Genomic DNA, 23,470 nt, shown 5'->3' on the forward strand with positions numbered 1-23,470 from the left:
ACCAAACCATTTCCAGTAGAGAAATCAGGAGGTAGTCTGCATGACACTCTGTATGATGCTTTCTGCCAAGTAAACAGTTACGTGAATGTGGGAAAGTGTAAGGGCACATCAGCTGCTTGGTGGCTTCCATTTGCTGCTGGTAGATAGGGAAACTTTGTTAAATGATAAACTGTATTTGATTATCTGAATTCAGGTTGTCATCTACAGCTCATGAAAAGGGATCAGCAGGAGTTAGATTAACAGCAGCAGCAAAAGGGAACAACTAAGGAAGGAATGGCTAGTATATTGGACAGTTGACTTGTATGCTGTTCCCAAGATGCATGAGTAATTTCTGTAATACACTGCCACTCCCTACGCTCCATGTCCCAAACCACCACCACTTGAAGCAGCCTTCACTTCTGCACAAACTTGAGGCTGCATGTCCTACCACTAAAATGCAAACTCCCCAACTTCAATCATTTCCAATTTATTTTCTGCAAATAGCTGCAAAACGAACATTTACTTGGGAGAAGCTGTTGACTCCATCAAGAGTAAAGAGGCCTTGCAGAGACATTTTTACAAATTAGAGGGCTGGACAATCACCAACAATATGAAGCTTGACATGCGCAAGTGCCAGATTCTGCACCTTGGATGGGGAAATCCTGAATATACATACAGGCTGAGAGATGAGAAGCTGGAGAGCAGCCCTGCAGAAATGTATCTGGGGCATTTTGGTTAACAGCATGTTGAATATGAGTCAACAGTGTGCCATGGTAGCCAAAAGGGCCAACCATATATCCTGGGGTGCACTGGGCACAGCAATACTAACCAGTAAAGGGAAGTGGCTGTTCCACTCTGTGCTGGGCTGGTGCAGCCTTACCTTGAATACTGTGTGCAGTTTGGGGCACCACAATATAAGGACATAAAACTATTAGAGCGTGTCCAAAGGAGGCCTACAAAGATGGTGAAGGGTCTAGAGTGGAACACATAAGAGGAGCAGCTAAAGTCACTTGGATTGCTCAGCCTAGAGGAGAGGAGGCTGAGGGGAGACCTCAAAGCAGCTTACAGCTTCCTCATGAGGGGAGCGGAGGGGCAGGCGCTGAGCTCTGCTCTCTGGTAACCAGCGACAGGACCTGAGGGAACGGCATGGAGCTGGGACAGGGGAGGGTCAGGCTGGGTGTTAGGGAAAGGTTCTGCACCCAGAGGGTGGTCGGACACTGGGACAGGCTCCCCAGGGCAGTGGTCACAGCACCAAGCCTGCCAGAGTTCGAGAAGCATCTGGACAATGCTCTCAGACATATGGTTTGATTTTTGGGTAGTGCTGTGTGGAGCGATGACGGACTCAATGACCCTTGTGGGTCCCTTCCAACTCAGAATATTCTATGATTATATGATTACTTCCTTCAAATCAAGTATCCATAATTTTATACCATCTCTGTAGATGATTAGCAATATATTCCAGTCAAATCTATTGATAACTTTTTTTTCCCCTAACCAAAGAATATAATATTAACGTTACATCACAGTAATTCTCTGTTGTACTAGGTCTACTTCTTCACTACTCTGCAGGAAGAGCTGCATTCAACAAACACAGTACGTGATACTTCCAAAATGAAAGAGAATTAAAGAACAGCTATGTTACATACAGTTATAAACTATCTGAAAAGCCCCCCCCCCCAAAAAAGAAGTCAAAGCAAGATAGAAAATTGACTCAATTTTAGACAAATGAATGCATCTGTGTCTCAAAGAGATGTTGTGAAGAAACAACATTTTTTTAATGAATAAAACTTATGATTAAATGGGCCAATAATTAAATGGCAAAAACTGACAGAACAGACATTATTACAAATAATGAATTCAAGTGCAGGTTATACAATACTAATTAAAGTCAGTTCCTGCATTAGAACTACCTTCTGACACCTGATCTGGCAACTCTGTCTGTCATGACCAATCTTCAGTTCCATCCCTCATTCCCAATCCTCTAGATACAAACCTATGTTTTGTTCCTCCTCCTGAAACCAGTAGCCAAACCACTATGAACACAGGAAGGAGTTCTATCTTTGGCTAACTTCAGTGTAGCAGCAACTCTGTAATTCACAAATAGCTGCAAAAGTCCTGCTAAGATCTGGCAGATAATCCAACAGTTATTTGTTCTATTAAGATGGCACATGCAAAGTCCTCTCAAGATACTCTGGTCTTTACACCCAAAGGACTTAGTGTCCAAACATCAGAAACCCCGTGCAATTAAGTTTCCACAAGCTTGTAACTTGAGTATGTTTTCAGAGGAAGTCTCTTGACAACAAGCCAACTCTCCTGTAGAATACCAAGCTTCTCCAAGACATGGAACACAATTTAGCATCCCATTAAGAGATGTATTTAAAAAAATCTATAAGCATTTTTAGATGTCATATTTTGAATGTATGTTTATATACACTCATTCTTATGTCCTTTTTAACAATTTTAGTTTTACCAATTTACCTACACTTAAGACATGCATATGCACTCAAGAAAAAAAAACCTGTAAACATCCAGACAAGTCCTAGAAAACTCTCCTTGCATGAACTTCCACTCTTCACCTAGTCAGACCAGAAAGCATATTGACCACAAAAAGCACTTTACTGTCCAAGTGCAGACCACTTTTTCCAAGTTCCAAAATTAGTGATTAAAGCAATGGTTTCTGAGGCAAGAATGACTTGCACTTGCAGGATAACAACTGGATGAAAACCCTACTACTGGGATAAGCTTCTGCAGAGTATGCATCTCTGAGTGTGGACCACAGTATGAACCACTAAGCAGAAAGATAAAAATCCAATTCTGACTCCATTTCTTTTCAGTGTAAAAGCAAGAATATTTGTATTACCAACTTCTTGTTCAGCATTCAGTGGAATACCTATGTCTTATTTATTGCAAAAACCAAAACTGTGGTAACATATTTTCCAATTACATATATACTTACAATAATTTTAATAGTCATATCTAAAGGATATAGGTACACGTGGAGGATATTTTTAAAGCAAACAGATAAAATGCTTACCCCCAAAGCTGGTAATCTTTGTGTGCAACTGACAGCAACCTTCAGTTTCCAGTCTGTTTCTCCATCAAGCTGGTCAGTTCGAATGAAACATGAACCTTGAAGTTAGAAAGACGTGAAACTATTTTTTAGTTATCAAAAATTCAGTTTGAGTTAAAAATTTGGAAGAGTGAAAGCAAAGCAATTTAAAAATATTTTAAAATAAATGCTGTGTATATAAATCAATTCATACTTTAGAATCTGTATGCTGATTAAATGCTTTCTGCCAGGAAAATAGAAACATTTTCCTGATAAAATTAACAATGTTGTTGTTTACGAACATGCAAAAAAAATCCTCTTTTACAGGTTTTTTAACAGTTTCTAAACAGGTTTTCGAATATTATCAGCAAGAAATAGAACTTCACTGGTGGAAGTTGGAAAAGGTTTAATCATTTTCCTTTTAGGATTTTGCCACTTGTGCAATTCCAAGACAATAGAATAAAAAAAATCTGCAATTTTGTCTCATTGCTGCTATGACATATAACAAGCTTCCATTACTTATATTCTCCTAGATTCACTGAAACTCCTCCATCTCTTTATATCCTTAATGTGGATACCATTCAAAAATAGTTAGGACACTAATTTATTCTACTTAAGAGAAGTAGTTTTAAATCACCTGTAATTGTCAAGGATCCAAAACTAAAGAAACCTGTCAACACATGAACAGTAATTAAAATATGACGGATGCTTAAGATACAGACTGATACATAATGAAGAGAATCAGTATGCTTTACAGACAGAAGACTAGTTGTCTTCTAGAAGACCAGAAGAAAGAGAAAATTAAGCGCAGTGCAACAAGACCTCTCCATCACTATGTAACGTCCCATATAACTAGGTAGATGGTATCACCATGTATGGACTATTACACAGGTTACTAATGTAAGACCCAAAAAAGCCTGCCACATGAACACTGCAAGCCTATTTTAAAAAAAATACAGACTTCCTATTGGTTTGAAGCCTTTTAAAAAGCAAAAAAAATTTAGCAATACTCCTCACACTCGCTACACTAGAGAATGCTTAAACATTTCTCAAGTAATAATTACAGCTCTATTAGGAGTTCAAGAAGTGTTTGGACAATTCTCTCAGACATATCGCTTCATTTTGGGATGGTCCTTTGTGAAGCCAGAAGTTGGACCTGATGATCCTTGTGGGTCTCTTCCAACTTGGGATATCCTATTACACTAAAGCTTAACAAATTTATACACAAATTTATACTGTATACTATGGTTGTGAAATGAAGATAGATTTTTCTAGGTATTTGCTATTTTTAAACAATGTGTATAGACATAAATGTGTATACACAAGTTATTCTTTATTTTAACCAATCCAATAAAAACTAAAAAAGTAGTGTCATCGCTAGTAGTGATATGGTAGCAATTAAACTAAAAGAAACACTGGCAAAGAAGTTTATCCAGGTTTGAGTCTTCTTACAGAGACAGTGAGCCGATGCCTGTAAATCAGTGATTCTAATAAGCAACGCATCAGAATATCTAATAGGCTATGTATCAGAAAGGGTGAGTGAACTATGTATCTATGAGTGAACACGAGAGAGATTCTTTTACAGGACATGGGGACCCCGATGCAAGTAAAATCTAACAGAACCCAATGTTTTATTCACCAGTGCCTATAAATTAAGAAGTTCAATGAGCTAACAGTCTGAAAAGACATGGTGGAGCAGGAAGCCATCTAAAATTATATCTGACTAGAAGGAAGCATTTTTTACACAATAGTCTTTTGAAAGAAGCTTACAAGTCTTCATGTGACAGTTGTATTTATATTAAGCAGACGGTAAGTAAACAAATCTTTTCATACAAAAGACTCTTAGAGCACATACTTTAACATGACCAAAGCACTAAGATAGAAGCTGCAGAGCTGTACCTAAAATAAATTCTTGACAAGCTGATTTAAAATTCAACTAGATTCTTTATGGATTTTTTTCTAAAAGGAAATACTGTAAAGCACTGAAGAATCCAATGACATACAATGCATTATAAGTAAGGCTGAAATATCTAGCAACACGTAGAAACACCAGTTTCACTGCACATTCTATCCATGGCATAATCAGTCTACGTTCCATCATACTTTTCCTGTTCAAGACGTTTCATGGTTCTCTTTACCCTTCCTGTCAATGGTTGCTTTCTTCCATCAATTTCATTTAGAATTATACTATAGATCAATGCAGTTCAAGACCAGTGTGGCCCCTGTGAATGGTTGACTGCACATACATCCATTTAATAGAGCTCACACTATGACATGTATTGGCCAACCACATTTCCTCTCCACTTCAGCAGTTAATTTCATCAATAACTTATCTCATAGCCTGTTTCCCTTTTAACCAGAAAAGGGGACTGCTTTCTGCCAAGTCAGCTTTCAATAATGATCACAACAGCAAAACCGAAACAATACAATCCTCTTCTCCACTTCAAATACTTCATCATAGCTAAATAAGTCATTTTAACTATACAATGAGATATTAAACTTGGCTTAACTAAGATATAAACACAGGATACTAAACATATGACTAGAAACAACATATAAAAACAACTTCTAACTCTCACCAAGTTCCTGAACCTCTAAAGAACCAAGTATTTCTCACTTTGTACTTCACCTTTCAACATATTCAACTCAGCAATACCTAACTTCTAAAATCAAACTTTTTTGGAAAAATAGCTGTTTTAACAGCACCATTCGAAAATGCTTGACAGTGTACCTTTCCCCAACCCCCAAAATCACAAATTATTTTTTAAATGTTTGGTTTATGTATACTTTAACAATGTTTTGCATCAGTGTTAAAAGTCACATTTCTAACATGAATATGACTTACATGGAAAAAACAACTATACAAACATCAGAAATTGCTATTCTCTGTGTATTCAAGGATAATTTTTGAACCAGACAATTATTTCCAGTGTACAAATCATAGAAGTTTATGATATTCTTGTGCATTTTTTTTAAGTTATGTGCTTAAAGGAAAAGTCATGGATTGCTAAACATTTGCTTAGCAATCAAGCATAGCTAACAACAGAAAAATGAAATTCCACACTGAACATAAGAAATCTCTAAGGACAGAAATACTTTTCATAAAGCCATATATAAAGGAGAATCAGGAAATTAAAGTACTTTTAAAAGTGGGGGCACACAGATGCTCATTTCCCATAAACAGACAATCACTCAAGATTAGCAGCCAAATCTGAACATAATGTGTTTGATTTATTTTTGTCTTTATAGAGAAAATTTTTGAGTGAAATGAATCAGAATTTAAAGTTTCATCTAAAGAAATTACACCGGGTTTGAAGAGCTAATCATTTATCTGAAGTAGTACAAACTTCATGTGAATACATTTAAATTACTTTACTACTACCTAGTATTCATTTAGCATAATCAGTTGAAGACAGGCACAAATCAGTTTAGAGCATCTCCGTGCATGGTAAGCCCAAGTACAACTAGACTGATTTTTTAAAACCATTTCAGCTGAAATCAGTGAAACTTGCATGCTTAGGTAAGTCCTAGGACTACAGTTCTCTTTTGGGTGTTCTAGCAAAAGTTCAGCTATTTATTGGAAGTCTGTCCTTACCCTAAGACCGTCCTGGAATAAAAGTGCCTGCAGCACAAAGGATGAAAACATTTTAAGAACCTGAAGTTAAGAACGTGTATTGGATTTACATGGAAAGGTTTTGGTAGTGGGGGGCTGCAGGGGTGGTGGCCTCTGCAAGAAGAATCCAGAAGCTGCCCCATGGCAGATCAGAGCCAGTTTCAGCTGGCTCCAAAGGGACCTGCCCCTGGCCAGAGCCAAGGCATGAGCAAAACTGTTTGCACCTCTGGGAGAGCAGATTTAAGAAAAAGAAAAAAAAAAAAGTTACTGCACAACAGCAGCTGGGAGAGAGAGGAGAGGAGTGCAAAACAGCCCTGCAGCCCCCAAGGTGAGTGCAAGAGGAGGGCAGGAGGTGCTCCAGGCACGCAGCAGCAGTTCCCCTGCGGCCTGTGGAGAGGCCCCTGGTGGAGCAGGCTGTCCCCCTGCAGCCCATGGGTCCCACACGGAGCAGATCTCCACGCTGCAGCCCGTGGAGGAGCCCCCGGTGGAGCAGGTGGATGTGGCCTGGAGGAGGCTGCGGCCCGTGGAGAGCCCCCGCAGGAGCAGGCCCCGGGCCGGAGCTGCAGCCCGTGGAGAGGAGCCCACGCAGGAGCAGGGGTCTGGGGGGAGCTGCCGCCCGTGGGGGACCCGTGCTGGAGCAGTTTGCTCCTGGGGGATGGACCCCGTGGTACGGAGCCGTGTGGGAGCAGTTCCTGAAGAGCTGCTAAGATTCTATGAACGTGACAATCTGTGACTAAGTGAAGTCTGTGCAACCAGAAGCAAAGAACTTCAACTCTTCCCATAAAATAATCTTATTTTAATTTATTGCATAGCTTGTGGCAACACACAATACATCGGTATCTGTTTTTTTCAGTGAATTGACTGATCAAGGCCTCATTTGTACAGCTTGAGTTCATTTACAAAAACAGATTTCTTTGAAGTCAACACAATATTTTGACATAATACTACTTAGTTTCAAAACAAACATTAGCATTTGAAAGAATTTCTCCTAAAACTGAGAACCAAAGTTAAAAAGTAAGCATACCTTGAAATGTAGCCCTTTTTTTCCCAAAAGGGATTGTGTGTATTACTACTGAAGAAAAACACTGTTTCTTTCAGTAGCTTATAAACCATTTTGAAATAGAAAAACAAAAGCTTATTTATGAACATACTAATTTAAGGCCATCATGTATCTGGCTAAGATTTGTCAAACAAAGCTCAGTATAGAGTAAGTAGAAAGAATCTTATCTATTCATTGTGTTCTGGACTTAAGGCTTTATTCAGAACATACATGAGGCATGTGTATAGGACTAATGTTTCTGTGAGCATCTTATACTTACATGTCCATCAATAACATGATGATTCATTTGTGGGTATGCCTGCCTCTAGAAATCCTGAAGAAAAAGTACCCAAACAAAAATTGTGTTTGGAGAATGTGAGTCACTCTATAGTCTCAAACAAAAAGGGCTCCTACAACCTCACTTGAGAGAGGAAGAAGGAGAACGGGAAGGAAAGCTTCTTAATCATGTAAAAAAATGTATCATAAGCTTCCTTTTATATCATATTATTATCATCAGTTAGCTATATCTCATATGTTACACTACCAAATACTTATTCATATTTTATGCATTAGTTTCTTACATGTGGTTATATTTAATTTCCTGAAATTATTATAATATGCATAAATTTGTGCTTACCATCAAGCACTTAAAATTATATTTTTATATACACCCTTCAGAGAATTAATTACAGTTTTTAATACAGGCTTCTGAAAACAAGTTATTACCAGCAATGTTATTTATTTTCTTAACGTATTCTAGCTTATGGTTTGTTTCTAATTATGTCACTTGGAAGAGATTTTTTTTAATGTATTAACTAAATTATTCACTATTTTGTTTCATTTGGAACTCTTGTTTCTGAAAAGCAAAAAGATAGACTTGTTTTCCTCAAAACAACTACTTCACTAATCAGCCTGTTTGCCAAGTGGTTTGTAAAGAAATGCAGTTAAAATAAGAACTCTAGAATAATGAAATTGACAGACAAAGAGCAATCTACTTTGCAAAAGGAAAATAATGTAAATTATTTATTAAAAGTTGAAAAAAGTATAAAAAGTACCTAATTTTCATGGAAGGCTATATAATGAAGAAAAAAATCATTCAAATGATTGGAATTACATCAAGATTTAATATTTGCTATGACTGTGGAAAGAAAGTAACAACAACCCTAGAAAAGTTGCTTTAGTTTGCTACAGAAACAAAACTGTGTCTCATTTGTAGCATCTTACTGTATTATTGTATTATTGTTATTTTTTTTATTTTTTTTTTAGGCAAAGGCTCTTTAATACCAGTGCAACCGAATTTCTCATGATAGCCTAATAATGTCCTAAAATAATCAGATAGAAGCAGAATATTATACCACTTATACACGGGTGTTCTTTGTTATGGAATAATGCTGTTGAAAAATCCAAGACTATATAATTGAATCCAAATACCTCAAAATGCATGCATCAACTCATGGAGAGTCCTTGCAAATTAAATTCTGAAAATAGCAATGAAAAATTCAGATAGGCTGGAAAAATGAAAAGACAGTTTACCTCTGCTTTTTTTTACCAGCTTTGTTTTTAAAAAGAGAACTCAGCAAAGTATGATAATACTTAAAACACTTGACTTCCAGGACTGGAAAGGTTTCTTGGCTAATAGAAACATAAGAAGGGACATAAGGACCTGAAAAAGAACTTCTGAGTCATGAGATGAAACACCAGAGAGGAATATGAGTTTAGTGAAGAGGAAAAAAAACAACAACAAAAAAAACCTAAGGTATAACTTACTCTGACTTGCGTTTAAAAAAAATGACAGTGAACAACGTATCATTAAAAAAAAAATAGTATTTCTGTCCTAGACTACTTCTGCACTTGCTTAGAGCAACCACTTACAGCAGATCTTGTCTTCTACACCTATTTATCAGCATTGTACTAGCAGGATATATCTTGAAAAAAGACTTCAATTTTTTAGATTTAACAAGTACATTCAAATCCTTTCCACATTGCCTCAGCAGTCAACCCCCACACAGTATTTGTTATAAATGTCATTGTACACAGTAAAGAACTGTATATAGGAAGTTAATCAACAACACAGGAGTTCTGAAAACCTTACTTAAATTTCTCTTGGAGAACATTAACATTAAAGGTTTCTGCTTCCTTTTTTTTTTTTTTTTCCAAATATCAGCAGTATTAAGAAAGATTTGCTAGTAGGAATTAAGAGGACTTACAGGTAGAATTCAAATATCGTTTAAGACATTTTAATGTCACACTGTGATAAAGATGCATAAGATGGAAACAACTGTAATTTACTTGTATATAGCAGATGTGCAGTAATATGCCTTTTTTATTTTTAAACAAGAATAAAGACCAAGTGCCCTGGCCTTGAAAAGGTGTTATTTTATCTGTTATTTATAAATTCAGGGCAAAATTCCCATTACATTTATAGAATCGAAAAATAAGTATAGAACGTATATATTTAAATTAGTCTCAAAAAACCAAACAAACACCAAAACCAAAATTAAGTTACATCTATATTCTCTAACATGTAGATAATAGAAATTCACGACAGTTATTCACAAACACAGATAATACTAAACCACAACTATAGGTCTAGTTTCTTTCCAACACTCAAATCTAAATAAATAAAATTATGTCTGCCTTCCCGCTGAAGATCTGTATCCAATGAATTTTTTACAAATGAGAACAACAGCTACAACTAATGCCTTTCAAGGCTCAGCAAAACTGAATTATTAAATCTGTCTGCCTATATCCTATTACAGCCTACTTATGAATACTTGATTTTATTTTGTATAATTGACAACAGTTGTCAGGAAAGGAAGGTTTTAACAGCAATCAAATTAAGATCAACTCGTCTATATGTCACAGTGAAGAGCCTGCATCAAGTGTTGATGAATTAATTGATGGGTCACTGTGAAATAAGGGATGTGGAACTGTGGTGTCATGAACGGTTTATATATTGTCTAGTGATGTTACAGCCTTCCTGCTTTAAGTCAAAAACACTGAAAGAGATGGCTTACTAGAACATGAACAAGAAAAATGCACTTCACATATGTAACACCAGATCATTTATGAGCAACTTAATTTTTAAGTCATTTATATTTCTTAAGTGACTATGTGCATGAAAATTTTAAACTGATGACAAGATGAGTAGCAGCACCAAGATGACATGTTAGACTACAGAGTTTCATTTACCAGTACAACAGAAAGCTTTCAGTTATGATACCTATTACAGAGGGGAAAAAACCACCAGAACAGCTGAACCACCCTAAACATTTAAGCTATAGCACCATCCCTTTAGGATGTGATTACAAAATGTAGTCACATTTATACAAGACCAATGAAATAAGTTTTAAAGCATTAATTTCTCTTAATACCAGTAAAAGAACTGTGTGTACTTGAGATATTTGATCTGAATTAAGAAACTGATGAAGCAATTGATTAATTGGAATTTAAGCCATCAGTCACTGGATCCATCAACAGATTCATTTACATTCTAAACAATCAGCTGATGGTCTTATAGGATACTGTGTATTAATACACAGTCAATATGATACCACCAAGCTCATCACAGTTCCTTATTGACAAGCACACTTGCTTTTAATCCAAGTTTGATCCACAACATCTTTTTTTGGATTGCTGTATTGATTCAGTGTGCTTTAGTAGTTTTTACTTTTATTAAAAACATTACAGAATTATCTTACATACAGCAAACAATGTCCCAAGTGGGAAAAAAGCATCTACATTCACGTTCACATTCTCAAATTTTAATGCAACTGATTTAGATGACTGAGATATACAGGTGGATACTCAAAAGCATGAATTAATTCACCCTTCCATTTAATAGGTTTTCATATACTACTTTGCTCCACTGTTTTTCTGATGTATACTAATAATTCCTTTTTGCAGAAACTCAGTGGACAGGAAAAAAGGTAATCTGTATTATTTGTACCTTTACTTGGAATGTGCAATTTTATATCTTGTAAAAAAAAAATCTAAACAGTAATAAGTCTAAAACTCTGACATACAGAATGCTTATAATGCTGAACAAGACCTTGCTTCACTTTCCAGATCAAAAAAATCAAAGGAGGCCAGAATACCACTTCATAATGGTAGAAAAATCAGTACCATACTTGGGAGATATCAGCTCTACTGATAGCTTTTATACAATAACAAGAATATTTTTCATTGACACCACTCCCTTTTTCTGCACTTGTTTTGTCTGCTATTATAATTGTTTTTTTTTGACATTTAGAACTGGAGTAACTTATGGGGACCTATCCCATGCATGATCCAAACACAATCTGACTAAAATCCATGAATTGAGAATATTTTCAGCTTTGCTCATTAATTTTTAAACCAATTTTGCTAGCACCATCAACGTTAGTCATGCTTAAGTACATATGTTAGAATTATGTTTTGTTAGAATTATGTTTCATTAGAATTATGTTTCTCAACAAGCAGTATCAGATAAACCAGGATTGAAAATATTTTCCAAATTAATTCACAGAAATCACAGATTACTTTGATGCAGGATATTCTGCATGTCTGGATAAGTCAAAGGGATGAAACTGAACCTTCTGCAACCAAAGAGGTTACATATGTTTTTAAAAACAAAAGTAGCTGCACTGCAAATGATTTTAAGGTGACGCTAAAATAGCAAAATCACACAACATGGATACTATTCCACAGCTGTAATGCCATAAACACTATCCATGCTATATTACCATTGTTTTCCTGGAATCATTATTCTAGTCTAAGTACTCAGTTCAGTTGGCTTTTTCTATTTATCTGTCCTTAACACAAAGAACTCATTTGGCCTTTAAAGGAAAACATTCAGGCTTACTATTGGGAAGCTGGTTTTCATTTAAAAATGCATAGTGAGAATTTGAGCGAGATCATAGTGAGAAAGTTCAAGTTTGCTTCAATAAGATTCTTCTTCAAATGTACAGTCAGACTTGCAGTAGGTACACTGCAAGAAACAATTATATTGCTGCCTATCATAACAGAAATGAAATTAGGATATTTTAACTAGTTTTTCTTGTATTTTTGTCTTAAATTTCAGTAGAAAAATTAATCAAGTAATTTTCTGATCCCAATGCAAAGCACACACAAACACTGATGTTACAAGCCTTATAAGGTTCAATACATACATTAAGAATACTGAATAAACTAGTTCCCTAATTTCAAAGCTTTGACTGGACAGCAGTACTCTATCAACATTCCTAACACTTAAATACTTGTAAAGACTGATAGTACAAAAAATATATATGTATATACACCTTAAAGAATAGTTCTTTTAGATTATTTAAGGTTCCTTTTCTCTCCCAAGGAAAGCAGAGCTCACAAACAAAAAGATATGGAGAAAAGTGTATGGCCAAATATAAAACAATCCATTAAAAGTGCATTTAGTCTCCCAGATTTAGCAGAAGTAATCAACTTGAAGTACACACCAGTAACTAAATGAGGAGGAGCAAAAATAAAACCTCGGTACCTCATTATACACAAATACAGAGCTGCTGATAAAGCCATCAGATTAAAACAGACATATGAGAAAAAAAAAACTAGAAAAAAGAACTAGAAAAAAAAACCTCTTCCTAGCAAAGATGATAATGTGCTTTACCAAACAGGAACCTAGAAAGAAGCAACTGACCCACCCATGAAGACTGACCACTGGACTTCCCTACAGCAAGAAGCACACAACTTCATTTTTTTTTTTCCCCAGTTCCTTTTTGCTTGACAAAAGAAAGTTTGTAAAGCTACAAGGACACCTGCAATCAAAACTGTACCTGAAACAGTTAAACACAACCTAACTTTCATTTACCCTCCATACATACCAAGAGCAATGACAGTGTGGAAACATCAGCTTTAGCACTTCTATGGAGAGCCCTACTCACCTGTGTACTACTTGGCTCTCAGGGTCTCTACCACTGAAGAGAGAGATGCTAGACTTACACATGCTTCCATCCCAACTTCAGCCAGCCACACCTCAAGCCCCATATGAAAATCAGAAACTGACTACATCTCCAAGCTATGCTTTCCTTATGAATATGTTAAGACTGATATGAGGATCATTTCTAAATGTAGTGAAACCACTTAAAAACTACTGAAAGGTCATTCCTCATTACACCTAATAATCTGACCTTTATAGTTTATGCAGAAATTCCTTTTTCATAATACAGATGAGGATCACCAAGATACATTTTCCATTAATTTCAAACAACCATCAAGATAATTTTAACAGGTTGCAGAGTAGAGCTTTCAGTGAAGAAGAGAAAAACATCTAAAAGAAGGTGTCAGTATTTTTAAAAATCCATAATGCATGACATGATTCTTCGAACAGATACTTCATGGAAAACATAAAATAAACTGCTTCTAAGCAGGGAATTCTTGAACCAAACTTGTGAAAGTTGTAAGTATTAGAGAAAAGAGTACTGCATGATGATGAGACAAACTACTTTCATCACTTATTATAAGCCTCCAATACTCCAAACTAAAGGAATACATTAAAAAATAAGCTTGCTAAAAATGACAAAATCCAGATAAATGTGCAGTGATTTTCCAGCTAGAGTTGCAAAGGTGTTTAAAGACAGACCCTTGAGGATTGCCCAAGAGCATGCATGAATTACATTTTTTATGCTGCTCCGCAAAGGGCAAAACTTTTCTAGTATAAGAAAATGGGGAGAAAGAAGTTCCCCTGCGGCCTGTGGAGAGGCCCCTGGTGGAGCAGGCTGTCCCCCTGCAGCCCATGGGTCCCACACGGAGCAGATCTCCACGCTGCAGCCCCCCCGTGGAGGAGCCCCCGGTGGAGCAGGTGGATGTGGCCTGGAGGAGGCTGCGGCCCATGGAGAGCCCCCGCAGGAGCAGGCCCCGGGCCGGAGCTGCAGCCCGTGGAGAGGAGCCCACGCAGGAGCAGGGGTCTGGGGGGAGCTGCCGCCCACCCGTGGGGGACCCGTGCTGGAGCAGTTTGCTCCTGGGGGATGGACCCCGTGGTACGGAGCCGTGTGGGAGCAGGTCTTGAAGAGCTGCTGCCTGTGGGCAGCCCCCGCAGGCTCAGTTCGGGAAGGACGGCATCCCGTGGGAGGGACCCCACGGGGAGCAGGGGCAGGGAGTGACCATGAAGTAGCAGCGGAGGTGAAGTGTTGGGGACTGACCAGAGCCCCCATTCCCGTTCCCCTGTGCCACTTGGGGGGAGGAGGTGGAAGAGGGTGGATGGGGGGGAAGGTGGTTTTAGTTTGTTTTTTAGTTTCTTACTGCTCTAGCTTGTTAGTTATAGGTAATAAATTTCTCTAATCTCCCTACACCAAGTTTGTTTTGCCCATCACTATAATTGTTGAGTGATCTCCCTGTCCTTATCTCAACCCTTGAGCCCTTTCCATCATATTTTCTCCCCCTTTCCCTTTGAGGAGGGGGAGCGAGAGAGCAATTGTGTTGGAGCTCAGCTGCCCACCTGATTAAAACCACAACCTCAAAGATGAACAAAGTGCTAAGCTACTCTTCCTCTACTGTTCCACAAGTGGACAACCTGGCCTTAGAAGCCCATTTCCAACATGTTCATCCAGTCTTCACTTCATTCTCTGGTCCCTGCCAAGAAGTAAGTTGAGAGGCCCATTGAATGGTAATGCACTGAAACCTCAGAAAAGTTACTGCGCACAGAGCTGCTGACAACATGCTGAGTCTGACTGGAACTTTACTACAGATCCAGAACTTAAAACATTCTTTTGTATTATTCATGGAGTCACTTTGAAAACAAAACAAAACAAAACAAAACAGAACACACATTTTAAACAGACACCAGCAACTTTTTTTTATTATTATTATTATTGTGGTCTCCCTTGTTAAAAGTTACACCAGCTAGCTTGCTTTCAAGTAACATCACATTTTCAAAAGTTAGCATACAATTTTCACATCTACCTGTGCCATTTTTAAATGTGAGCAAAATCATATATATTACAAAACAATAGAGCTGCTGTATTTCAATGCAGTTTGTATAGCTCACATACATGGAAAAAATGCAAGCCATGTAAACTGCAGTGAACACTCGCTTAGGATTTCAAGATATCCAAACCGCTGCTCCACCCAAGCTGCCAAATGCCCCAAAATCACTGGAGTGTGGGAACAGGCAGATTTATGACCAACACAATATACAAGCTCTTCTATACATACCAGGAACTTTTTTTCAACCCTTTTTAGTTATTGTCTTTTTAGTTATTGTACAAAATTTACAGTAAAGTATTTCCTTGTTACTATTTTAATGCAAACCTAATGCAACATATGCACTGTACAAGACACCCAAGTATGCACAGAAAATAATTAGGCAATGAAATGCATTTTATCTTCTAATAACATTTTACTCTGTAATTTTTACATTAATAATACATATAGCATAATAGGATTAGCAGCTTTATGTTTCTACCTCATAAAAACCATCAGTGTTAAGTATATTCGTATCATCTGGCATTACTCAGTGGCTTAAAGTAGATATCAAACATTTCAAGCCTGCATTAAATCAAATGTAAAAAGGGGAATAGGAACTTAAGTACAGAAACACATTAAAGTAGTTTGGACAGGAAGTTGGCAGATACTCATGCCCTGAAGATAAACTTTTATCTGGCTGTATGTGCAAAATTTAACTCCAATCATTTATCATTCTTTATACCAGTACATTTTTCAAAGCATTGTAATTCACAGGCAGGTAAGTTTTATAGCATATGTTTTCTAAACGTAATAGAAAATGCCAGAATGTGTGAAAAATGCAACACTTTTAAGCCTTATTATTCTGCAGTAGGTGGTTTTATAAGGAGATTGAAAATGACCTAAGTTTGAGGCAACTACATTTGCAAAAACGAAGAGCTACGGAAGCATCAAAATAAAAATGATTTTCCTGTTCTTTATTTCCATTTTACTCATGCCATTATTGATAAAATAGTTACAAGTAAAAAAAAAAGTCCTAAAACGACTTAACTAGAAATTTCAATACCACTTATATTGTCTTTTTCATAGAATCATAAAATCATTAAGGTTGGAAAAGACCTCCAAAATCATCTAGTCCAATTGTTCCCCTACCACCAATATCACCCACTAGATCACGTCCCTAAGTACCACATCTACCCTTTTCTTAAACACCCCCAGGGATGGTGACTCCACCACTTCCCTGGACAACCCGTTCCAATGCCTAACCACTCTTTCCGAGAAGAAATTTTTCCTGATAACCAATCTGAACCTCCCCTGGCGCAACTTGAGGCCATTCCCTCTAGTCCTATCACTAGTTACTTTGGAGAAAAGGCCAACTCCCACCTCGTCACAACCTCCTTTCAGGTAGTTGTAGGGAGCAATAAGGTCTCCCCTGAGCCTCTTCTTCTCCAGACTAAACAACCCCAGTTCCCGCAGCTGCTCCTCACAGGACTTGTGTTCCAGGCCCTTCACTGGCTTTGTAGCCCTTCTCTGGACATGCTCCAGAGCCTTCTTGTAGAGAGGGGCCCAAAGTTGAACACAGTACTCAAGGTGCATCCTCACCAGAGCAGAGTACAGGGGGATGATCACCTCCCTGGTCCTGCTGGCTGCAGTATTCCTGATACAAGCCAGGATGCCGTTGGCCTTCTTGGCCACGTGGGCACACTGCCAGCTCATGTTCAGGCGAGCATCTACCAACACCCCCAGCTCCCTTTCCTCTGCGCAGCTTTTGAGCCACTATGCCCCAAGCCTTTAGCATTGCATGGGGTTGTTGTGGCCAAAGTGCAGGACCCGGCACTTAGCCATTGGCCCCCACCCATCGATCCAACCCGTCCAGATCCCTCTGCAGGACCTTCCTACCCTCCAGCAGATCAACGCTTCCCCCCAACTTGGTGTCGTCTGCAAACTCACTGAGGATGCACTCAATTCCCTCATCCAAATCATCAGTAAAGATACTAAAGAGGATGGGCACCAACATCAATCCCTAGGGAACACCACTCATGACTGGTCACCAGCTGGGTTTCACTTTATTCACTGCCACTCTCTGGGCCCTAGCCATCCAGCCAGTTTTTAACACAGCAAAGAGTGTACCTGCCCAAACCATGGGCTGCCAGCTTCTCTAGGAGAATATTGTGGGAGACAGTGTCAAAGGCTTTCCTGAAAGGCTTTTCCTCGTAAGGGGGTGTCGAGAGGCAGGAGACCTTTTCTCCATTAACACCAGTGACAGGACCCGCGGGAACGGGGTTAAGCTGAGGCAGGGGAAATTTAGGCTCGACATCAGGAGGGGATTCTTCACAGAGAGGGTGGTTGCACACTGGAACAGGCTCCCCAGGGAAGTGGTCACTGCACCGAGCCTGTCTGAATTTAAGAAGAGATTGGACTGTGCACTTAGTCACATGGTCTGAACTTTTGGGTAGACCTGTGCGGTATCAAGAGTTGGACTTGATGATCCTTAAGGGTCCCTTCCAACTCAGGATATTCTATGATTCTATGATTCTAAAATCTAGGCAGTCTACGTCAACAGCCTTTCCCTCATCCACCAGGCAGGTCACTCAGTCAGTCATAGAAGGAGATGAGGTTGGTCAGGCAGGACTTGCCTTTCATGAACCCATGTTGGCTACGTCTGATCCCCTAGTTGTCCTGTTCCATGACCTGTTCCATCACCTTTCCTGGCACTGAGGTCAGGCTGACAGGCCTGTAGTTCCCCAGGCCCTCCTTATGACCCTTCTTATAAATGGACATCACATTAGCAAGTCTCCAGTCATCTGGGACCTCTATGATTGACCATGACTGCTGATAGATGATGGAAAGCAGCCCAGCAATCACATCCACCAGCACCCCCAAGTGGATCCTATCTGGCCCCATTGACTTGGAACAGTCCACGTGGAGCAGCAGGTCTCTTAACTATTTTCACCTGAATTGTGGGGGGTTTATTCTGCTCCCTGTCCCAGACTTCCACATCAGGAGGCTGAGTACCCCAAGGGTAACTGGTCTGACTATTAAAGAGAAGTGTAAAGAAGGCATTGATAACCTAAGCCTCTTCCTTATCCTCAGTAGTTGTGTTCCCTGTTGCATCCAGTAAAGGATGAAGATTGTCCTTAGCCCTCCTCTTACTATTAACATATTTGTAAAAACTTTTTTGTTGTTGTTTTTTACCACAGTGGCCAAGTTGAGCTTATGCTGGGCTTTAGCCTTTCTGATTTTCTCCCTGCATATATTGGCAACTTCTTTGTACTCTCCTCAAGTTCCCTGTCCCTTCTTCCACAGGAGGTAAACTCTTTTTCTCCCAAAGTCTCAGCAGAAGTTTCATGTTCAGCCATGCCGGTCTTCTTCCCTGCTGGCTCATCTTATGGCACACGGGAACAGCCTGCTCCTGCACCTTGAAGACTTCCTTCTTGAGGAGAGTCCAGCCTTCTTGGACCCCTCTGCCCTTCAGGACTGACTCCCAAGGGACCCTCCCTACCAGTGTCCTGAACAGTTCAAAGCCTACCCTCTGGAAGTCCAAGGTAGCAGTTTTACTGACCCCCCCTCCTGACTTCAGGAGGAAAATAGAATAGTTCAGAATACTTCTGCTTCGGAATAGAGAACTCTACCACTGAGTGGTCACTCTGCCCAAGACAGCTCCCAACTACCACATCTCCCACCAGTCAGAAACACAGAATAGTTGAGGTTGGAAAGGACCTCTGGAGATGGCCTGGTCTAACTGCCCTGCCAAACAGGGTCACCTTGCACACTTAGCACATTTCTCTTCCTCACCAGCAAATATTTTGTATTGCTTTTTGCAAGTGGAATACAAAATCATTGCTTTAAACTTTCTTGATTATTTAAAAAGCTTTTTAAAAAAAGAAGTAACTGAAAGTCAGAAGTTTCAGACAAAGCAGTGCAATATCTACAGAGGAAAAGTTACGCTACGGGCAACTTGCTTACTTGGCAGAATACATTCTTCAGGAAACTTGCTGAAAAGAGTACACTGAGACCAGAAAAATGCTTTGAATATGCAGGATTGGGAACCTTACAAAAGCATCAATCTTCTGGGAATACTGGAGAATAAAGACGATCTTGACCTTTGCCCTGGTAGAAAATTAACCATCCTTTTTCTTGAGCAAAGTACAAGCAAAGAAAACATTGTCCAAATATAGGAAAGAGAGCACATGAACTCACTCTGCAAAAGCCACAGACAACATGAAGAGCAGAAAAGCAGTCTTAATAGTAGCCACAGATGCTCATAGACAGAATCTTTAGCCAAAAGAGGATGAAATTCTCTGGGTGAGATCTTTTCCCTACTTAGGTCAACGCCAAAACACCCACTGAGTTTGTCCTCCAAATCTTGATGTTGAGCAAATGGTGGTAGTAACAGAAAAAACACCACAATCAAGCTTATATACGTCACCTATATCTTTGTAACATGTGGCATTTTTTCTGTACATTAAAGGCCTTTCAGGAGCTAGATAATGAGCTACAACATTCATTTCACAGGGCCATAGCAGCATCAACTTATAAAAAGGTGTCTGGGAACTTCTGGAATTTTGAAGCCAATGTTAGCCACTGCCCTCGTACGTCACCAAGGATGTAGTTGTCAGTGTACTGCCAAGGACAGCAATCAGTTAGCCTTCAGGACCAATGCCACTACTGTCTAAGGAGAAAGATGAGGATCCTCTTCACTACAATTGCTCTACATCTTTGCAGTTGAACCCCCTGAGAGAGATACAGGAAACAGTGACGCTCTTTCCCATGGTGCAGTCACCACTTAGAGGGTTATCTGAGGTCATCACGTTTGAGAAGCTTAATTGCTGGGATGAGAGCTATTATGGCACATACAGGGGGTAAAGACAGAGTCAACAGAATTGTTTTACAGGATGTCCTACTTGTGAGATTGCACTTTTCCATTTGCAAAGCTTAGCAGTGCTCACTACAGACCTACGTAGTCCTTATCTGTTTGTGAACATCAAGTCTAGCGGGGCACCCCTCAAGTAGGCTCACTAACCAGCTGAGTCAGGAGGTTATATTCCACACACTCCAGGAACCTCCTAGACTGCTTCCTCTGGGCAGTACTATATTTCCAGCATGTATCAGGGAAGTTGAAGCACCCCATAAGAACAAGTGCTGGCGATTGTGCGACTTCTGCCAGCTACTTGTAGAATGCCTTGTCCATCTCTTCATCCTGGTTTCCATCCAACTACTGACCCCACCAGGATGTTCACCTTGTTGGCCTTCCCCTGATCCTTACCCATAAGGACCCAACCTTATCATCCTGAGCCCTGAGCTCTACAGCATTGAAACACACTCTAATATAGAAAGCCATGCCACTGCCCCTCCTTTGTTGCCCATTCCTTCTGAAGAGCTTATAGCTGTCCAAAGTTTTGTCACAATTTTGAAAAATATGAACGTGTTTGTGACTGATAATTAACACATGAGTAAATATAGCAGTTTTAAGGAGTTTTGTAAGTGAAATCCAAGAAACTAATCTCTGATATGAGGAATATACCTCCTAAAATACTCACATAGGTAAGACAAAACCAGTGTAATGCTGCTCAGAAAAATACAAGGTACTACAATCATGTAACTGACATTATCTTTCCAGGAAGTTTCTTCACAATCAAAGGGATTTGTTTGCAAGAATTTGTAAATTATTTCCTATTTCCCTATTGCTTCCATTGCACAGCTATAGTAGTAGACATGCATTATTTTGGAATGTCCAGGCCTACATATTGGACTTAGAAACATACAAAACAATCTTCTGATGACTATTCGGGCATGATCATATGCTTAGAAACTTAAGTTATTTTAAAGTTACATTTCAGCAAGAAAATGCATGAAAAGAACAGATTAGACTGTATAAAGTCTAGAATCCTTGGCCTTCAGCTACCAAATAGCTACTTGTGCCATTTGGTCATTGCTCGTTGAGTTTTACTCATCACTGAGTGGTTTGGGTTTGAGGAGACCTTTAAAATTAATCTAGTCCAGACACTCTACCATTTGGAGGGACACCTTCCACTAGATCAGATTGTCCAAAGCCCCATCCAGCCTGGCCTTGAACTATTCCAGGGATGGGGCATCCACAAGTTCTCTGGGTAACCTATTCCGGTGTCTCACCACCCTCATAGTGAAGAATTCCTTCCTTTTATCTAAATTACTTCTACCCTCTTCAGTTTAAAACCATTACCCTGTCCTATCACTACAGGCCATTGTAAAAAGTCTCTCTCCATCTTTCTTATAAGCCCCTTTTAAGTATCAAAAGGCTGCAATAAGGTCTTCCTGGAGCCCTCTCTTCTCCGCAGGGCTGCTCTCAATCCATTCATCTCTCATTCTTTACTGATGTTTGGAATTGCCCCAACCCAGGTGGTGCAGCACCTTACACTTGGCCTTGTTGAACTCCATGAGTTTCATGTGGGCCCACTTCTTAAGCCTGTCAGGTCCCTGACATACTGAATAGTGAAATTTATGTGATGAATTCAGTGTTATGTTGAACCTATTTGCAGTGCAAAAGCAAGTAATGAGGTTCCTGAGAGAGATGAGACCAACAAAGAGCAACCAATTATGTTCAGTGGGTGAACAGATGAACCTTGAAATACAAAAATCCTACAGTTACTGTAGTGCTATCTGTGACCAGTGAAACTGAGCAGCCAGTGGGAGTTCCTCTCCAGAGTATTTCCTCTAGCAGCACAAACGAATAAAAACCAAACACAAAAACATTTTTTGCCAATGTCATAGTTGCTGAGTGTATAGAAGTTGATGCATTAAAATTCATCTGTAGACCATATTTTAGTAGACTTCTGCCTTTACATTTTTTCCAACTCCAATTTTGTTGGAGGAGGAATACCTCAATGACTATCTCAGTACTTCGACATTTGGGAAAACTGTTTTTTGCAGAAGGATTGGCTTTTGCTCTATATAGAATCAAGTGTCTGGCAAAAATGCTAACTGTGCAAAAAGACAGATTTACAGGGTTCAAATACCATAGTCAGGAAAGTTGAAGTAGACCAGTAAAAAAAATTCTATTTTATCCTATAGAAATTCAGTTTCTACCAGGAAAGGCTGAAGAGAAAACCCAGCTCTTCTTTTCATAGTATCACAAAGCATTATCCATGCAACAAGAAGGACCTTGGGAAAAAGAAAAGGGCTAAACTAAAATTAATCAATTCTTACCCTCCTGAAAAGCTACTAATGAAAAACAGTACAATAACAATGTTATGATAAGTCTGGTTGTCACAGGCCAACTAGTTAGCAGTAGTACAGAAGACACAATTCTTCCTAGTACTAGAGTCTATGAAGCATGTCACATACCAAGAGGTGGTCATCTACTGTTTCTTCCAGTTGCAATATCTTTAGAAAATAACCATTCCCATGTACAATCCTATTGTATTGCCAGGTCACCTTCCTCCCAGGAACCTTTAATTTGTGCCCAATTTCAACTAAGTAATGGTTGAAACCAACCAACTCTTGTAATTTCATAACTGAAAGCTAGGAGAGCACTAACAGGGCAGATACCAGGTCTTATAAACATATGCACCAGGTTTTCAAGAATAACCAGGTCCAGCTCATGTTAGAACACCTCTGTGTGTTAGTATAATAATACCTGACCTGTATCTGAATCTGGTCACTGAACCAAGGCACGTATGTACCTACAGAAGGCATAACCAAGTTTGAGAACAGGTATTTGAGCTCAGAAAAGAATTTATCTTTGAAAATTGTCTTTATTTAGAAACATATTATTCCCATAATGCTGAAGTCATCAACACCTGCTTCAGTCAGCAGTTCCTGTGGACAATCAGAAAGTTATACAACGATGTCTGGAATGCCCCATCTAGCTTTTGTAATTGAAACTGCATATATGCAAATA

General features: G+C 39.0%; 1 protein-coding gene across 7 annotated transcripts in view; it reads right to left on the minus strand.

Annotated features, from left to right (window-relative positions):
- ATP9B (ATPase phospholipid transporting 9B (putative)) overlaps nt 1-23,470 on the minus strand; it is a 179,128-nt gene that overhangs the window by 93,888 nt on the left and 61,770 nt on the right. For all 7 annotated transcript variants that reach the window (XM_080581008.1, XM_080581010.1, XM_080581009.1 and 4 more), the window contains one exon: nt 3,014-3,108. In XM_080581008.1, coding sequence (XP_080437134.1) covers nt 3,014-3,108 — 95 coding nt within the window. The remainder of the gene's footprint in view (nt 1-3,013; nt 3,109-23,470) is intronic.

Source organism: Anser brachyrhynchus (genome assembly GCF_964034855.1).
Source record: "Anser brachyrhynchus genome assembly, chromosome: 2".
Classification (NCBI taxonomy): domain Eukaryota; kingdom Metazoa; phylum Chordata; class Aves; order Anseriformes; family Anatidae; genus Anser; species Anser brachyrhynchus.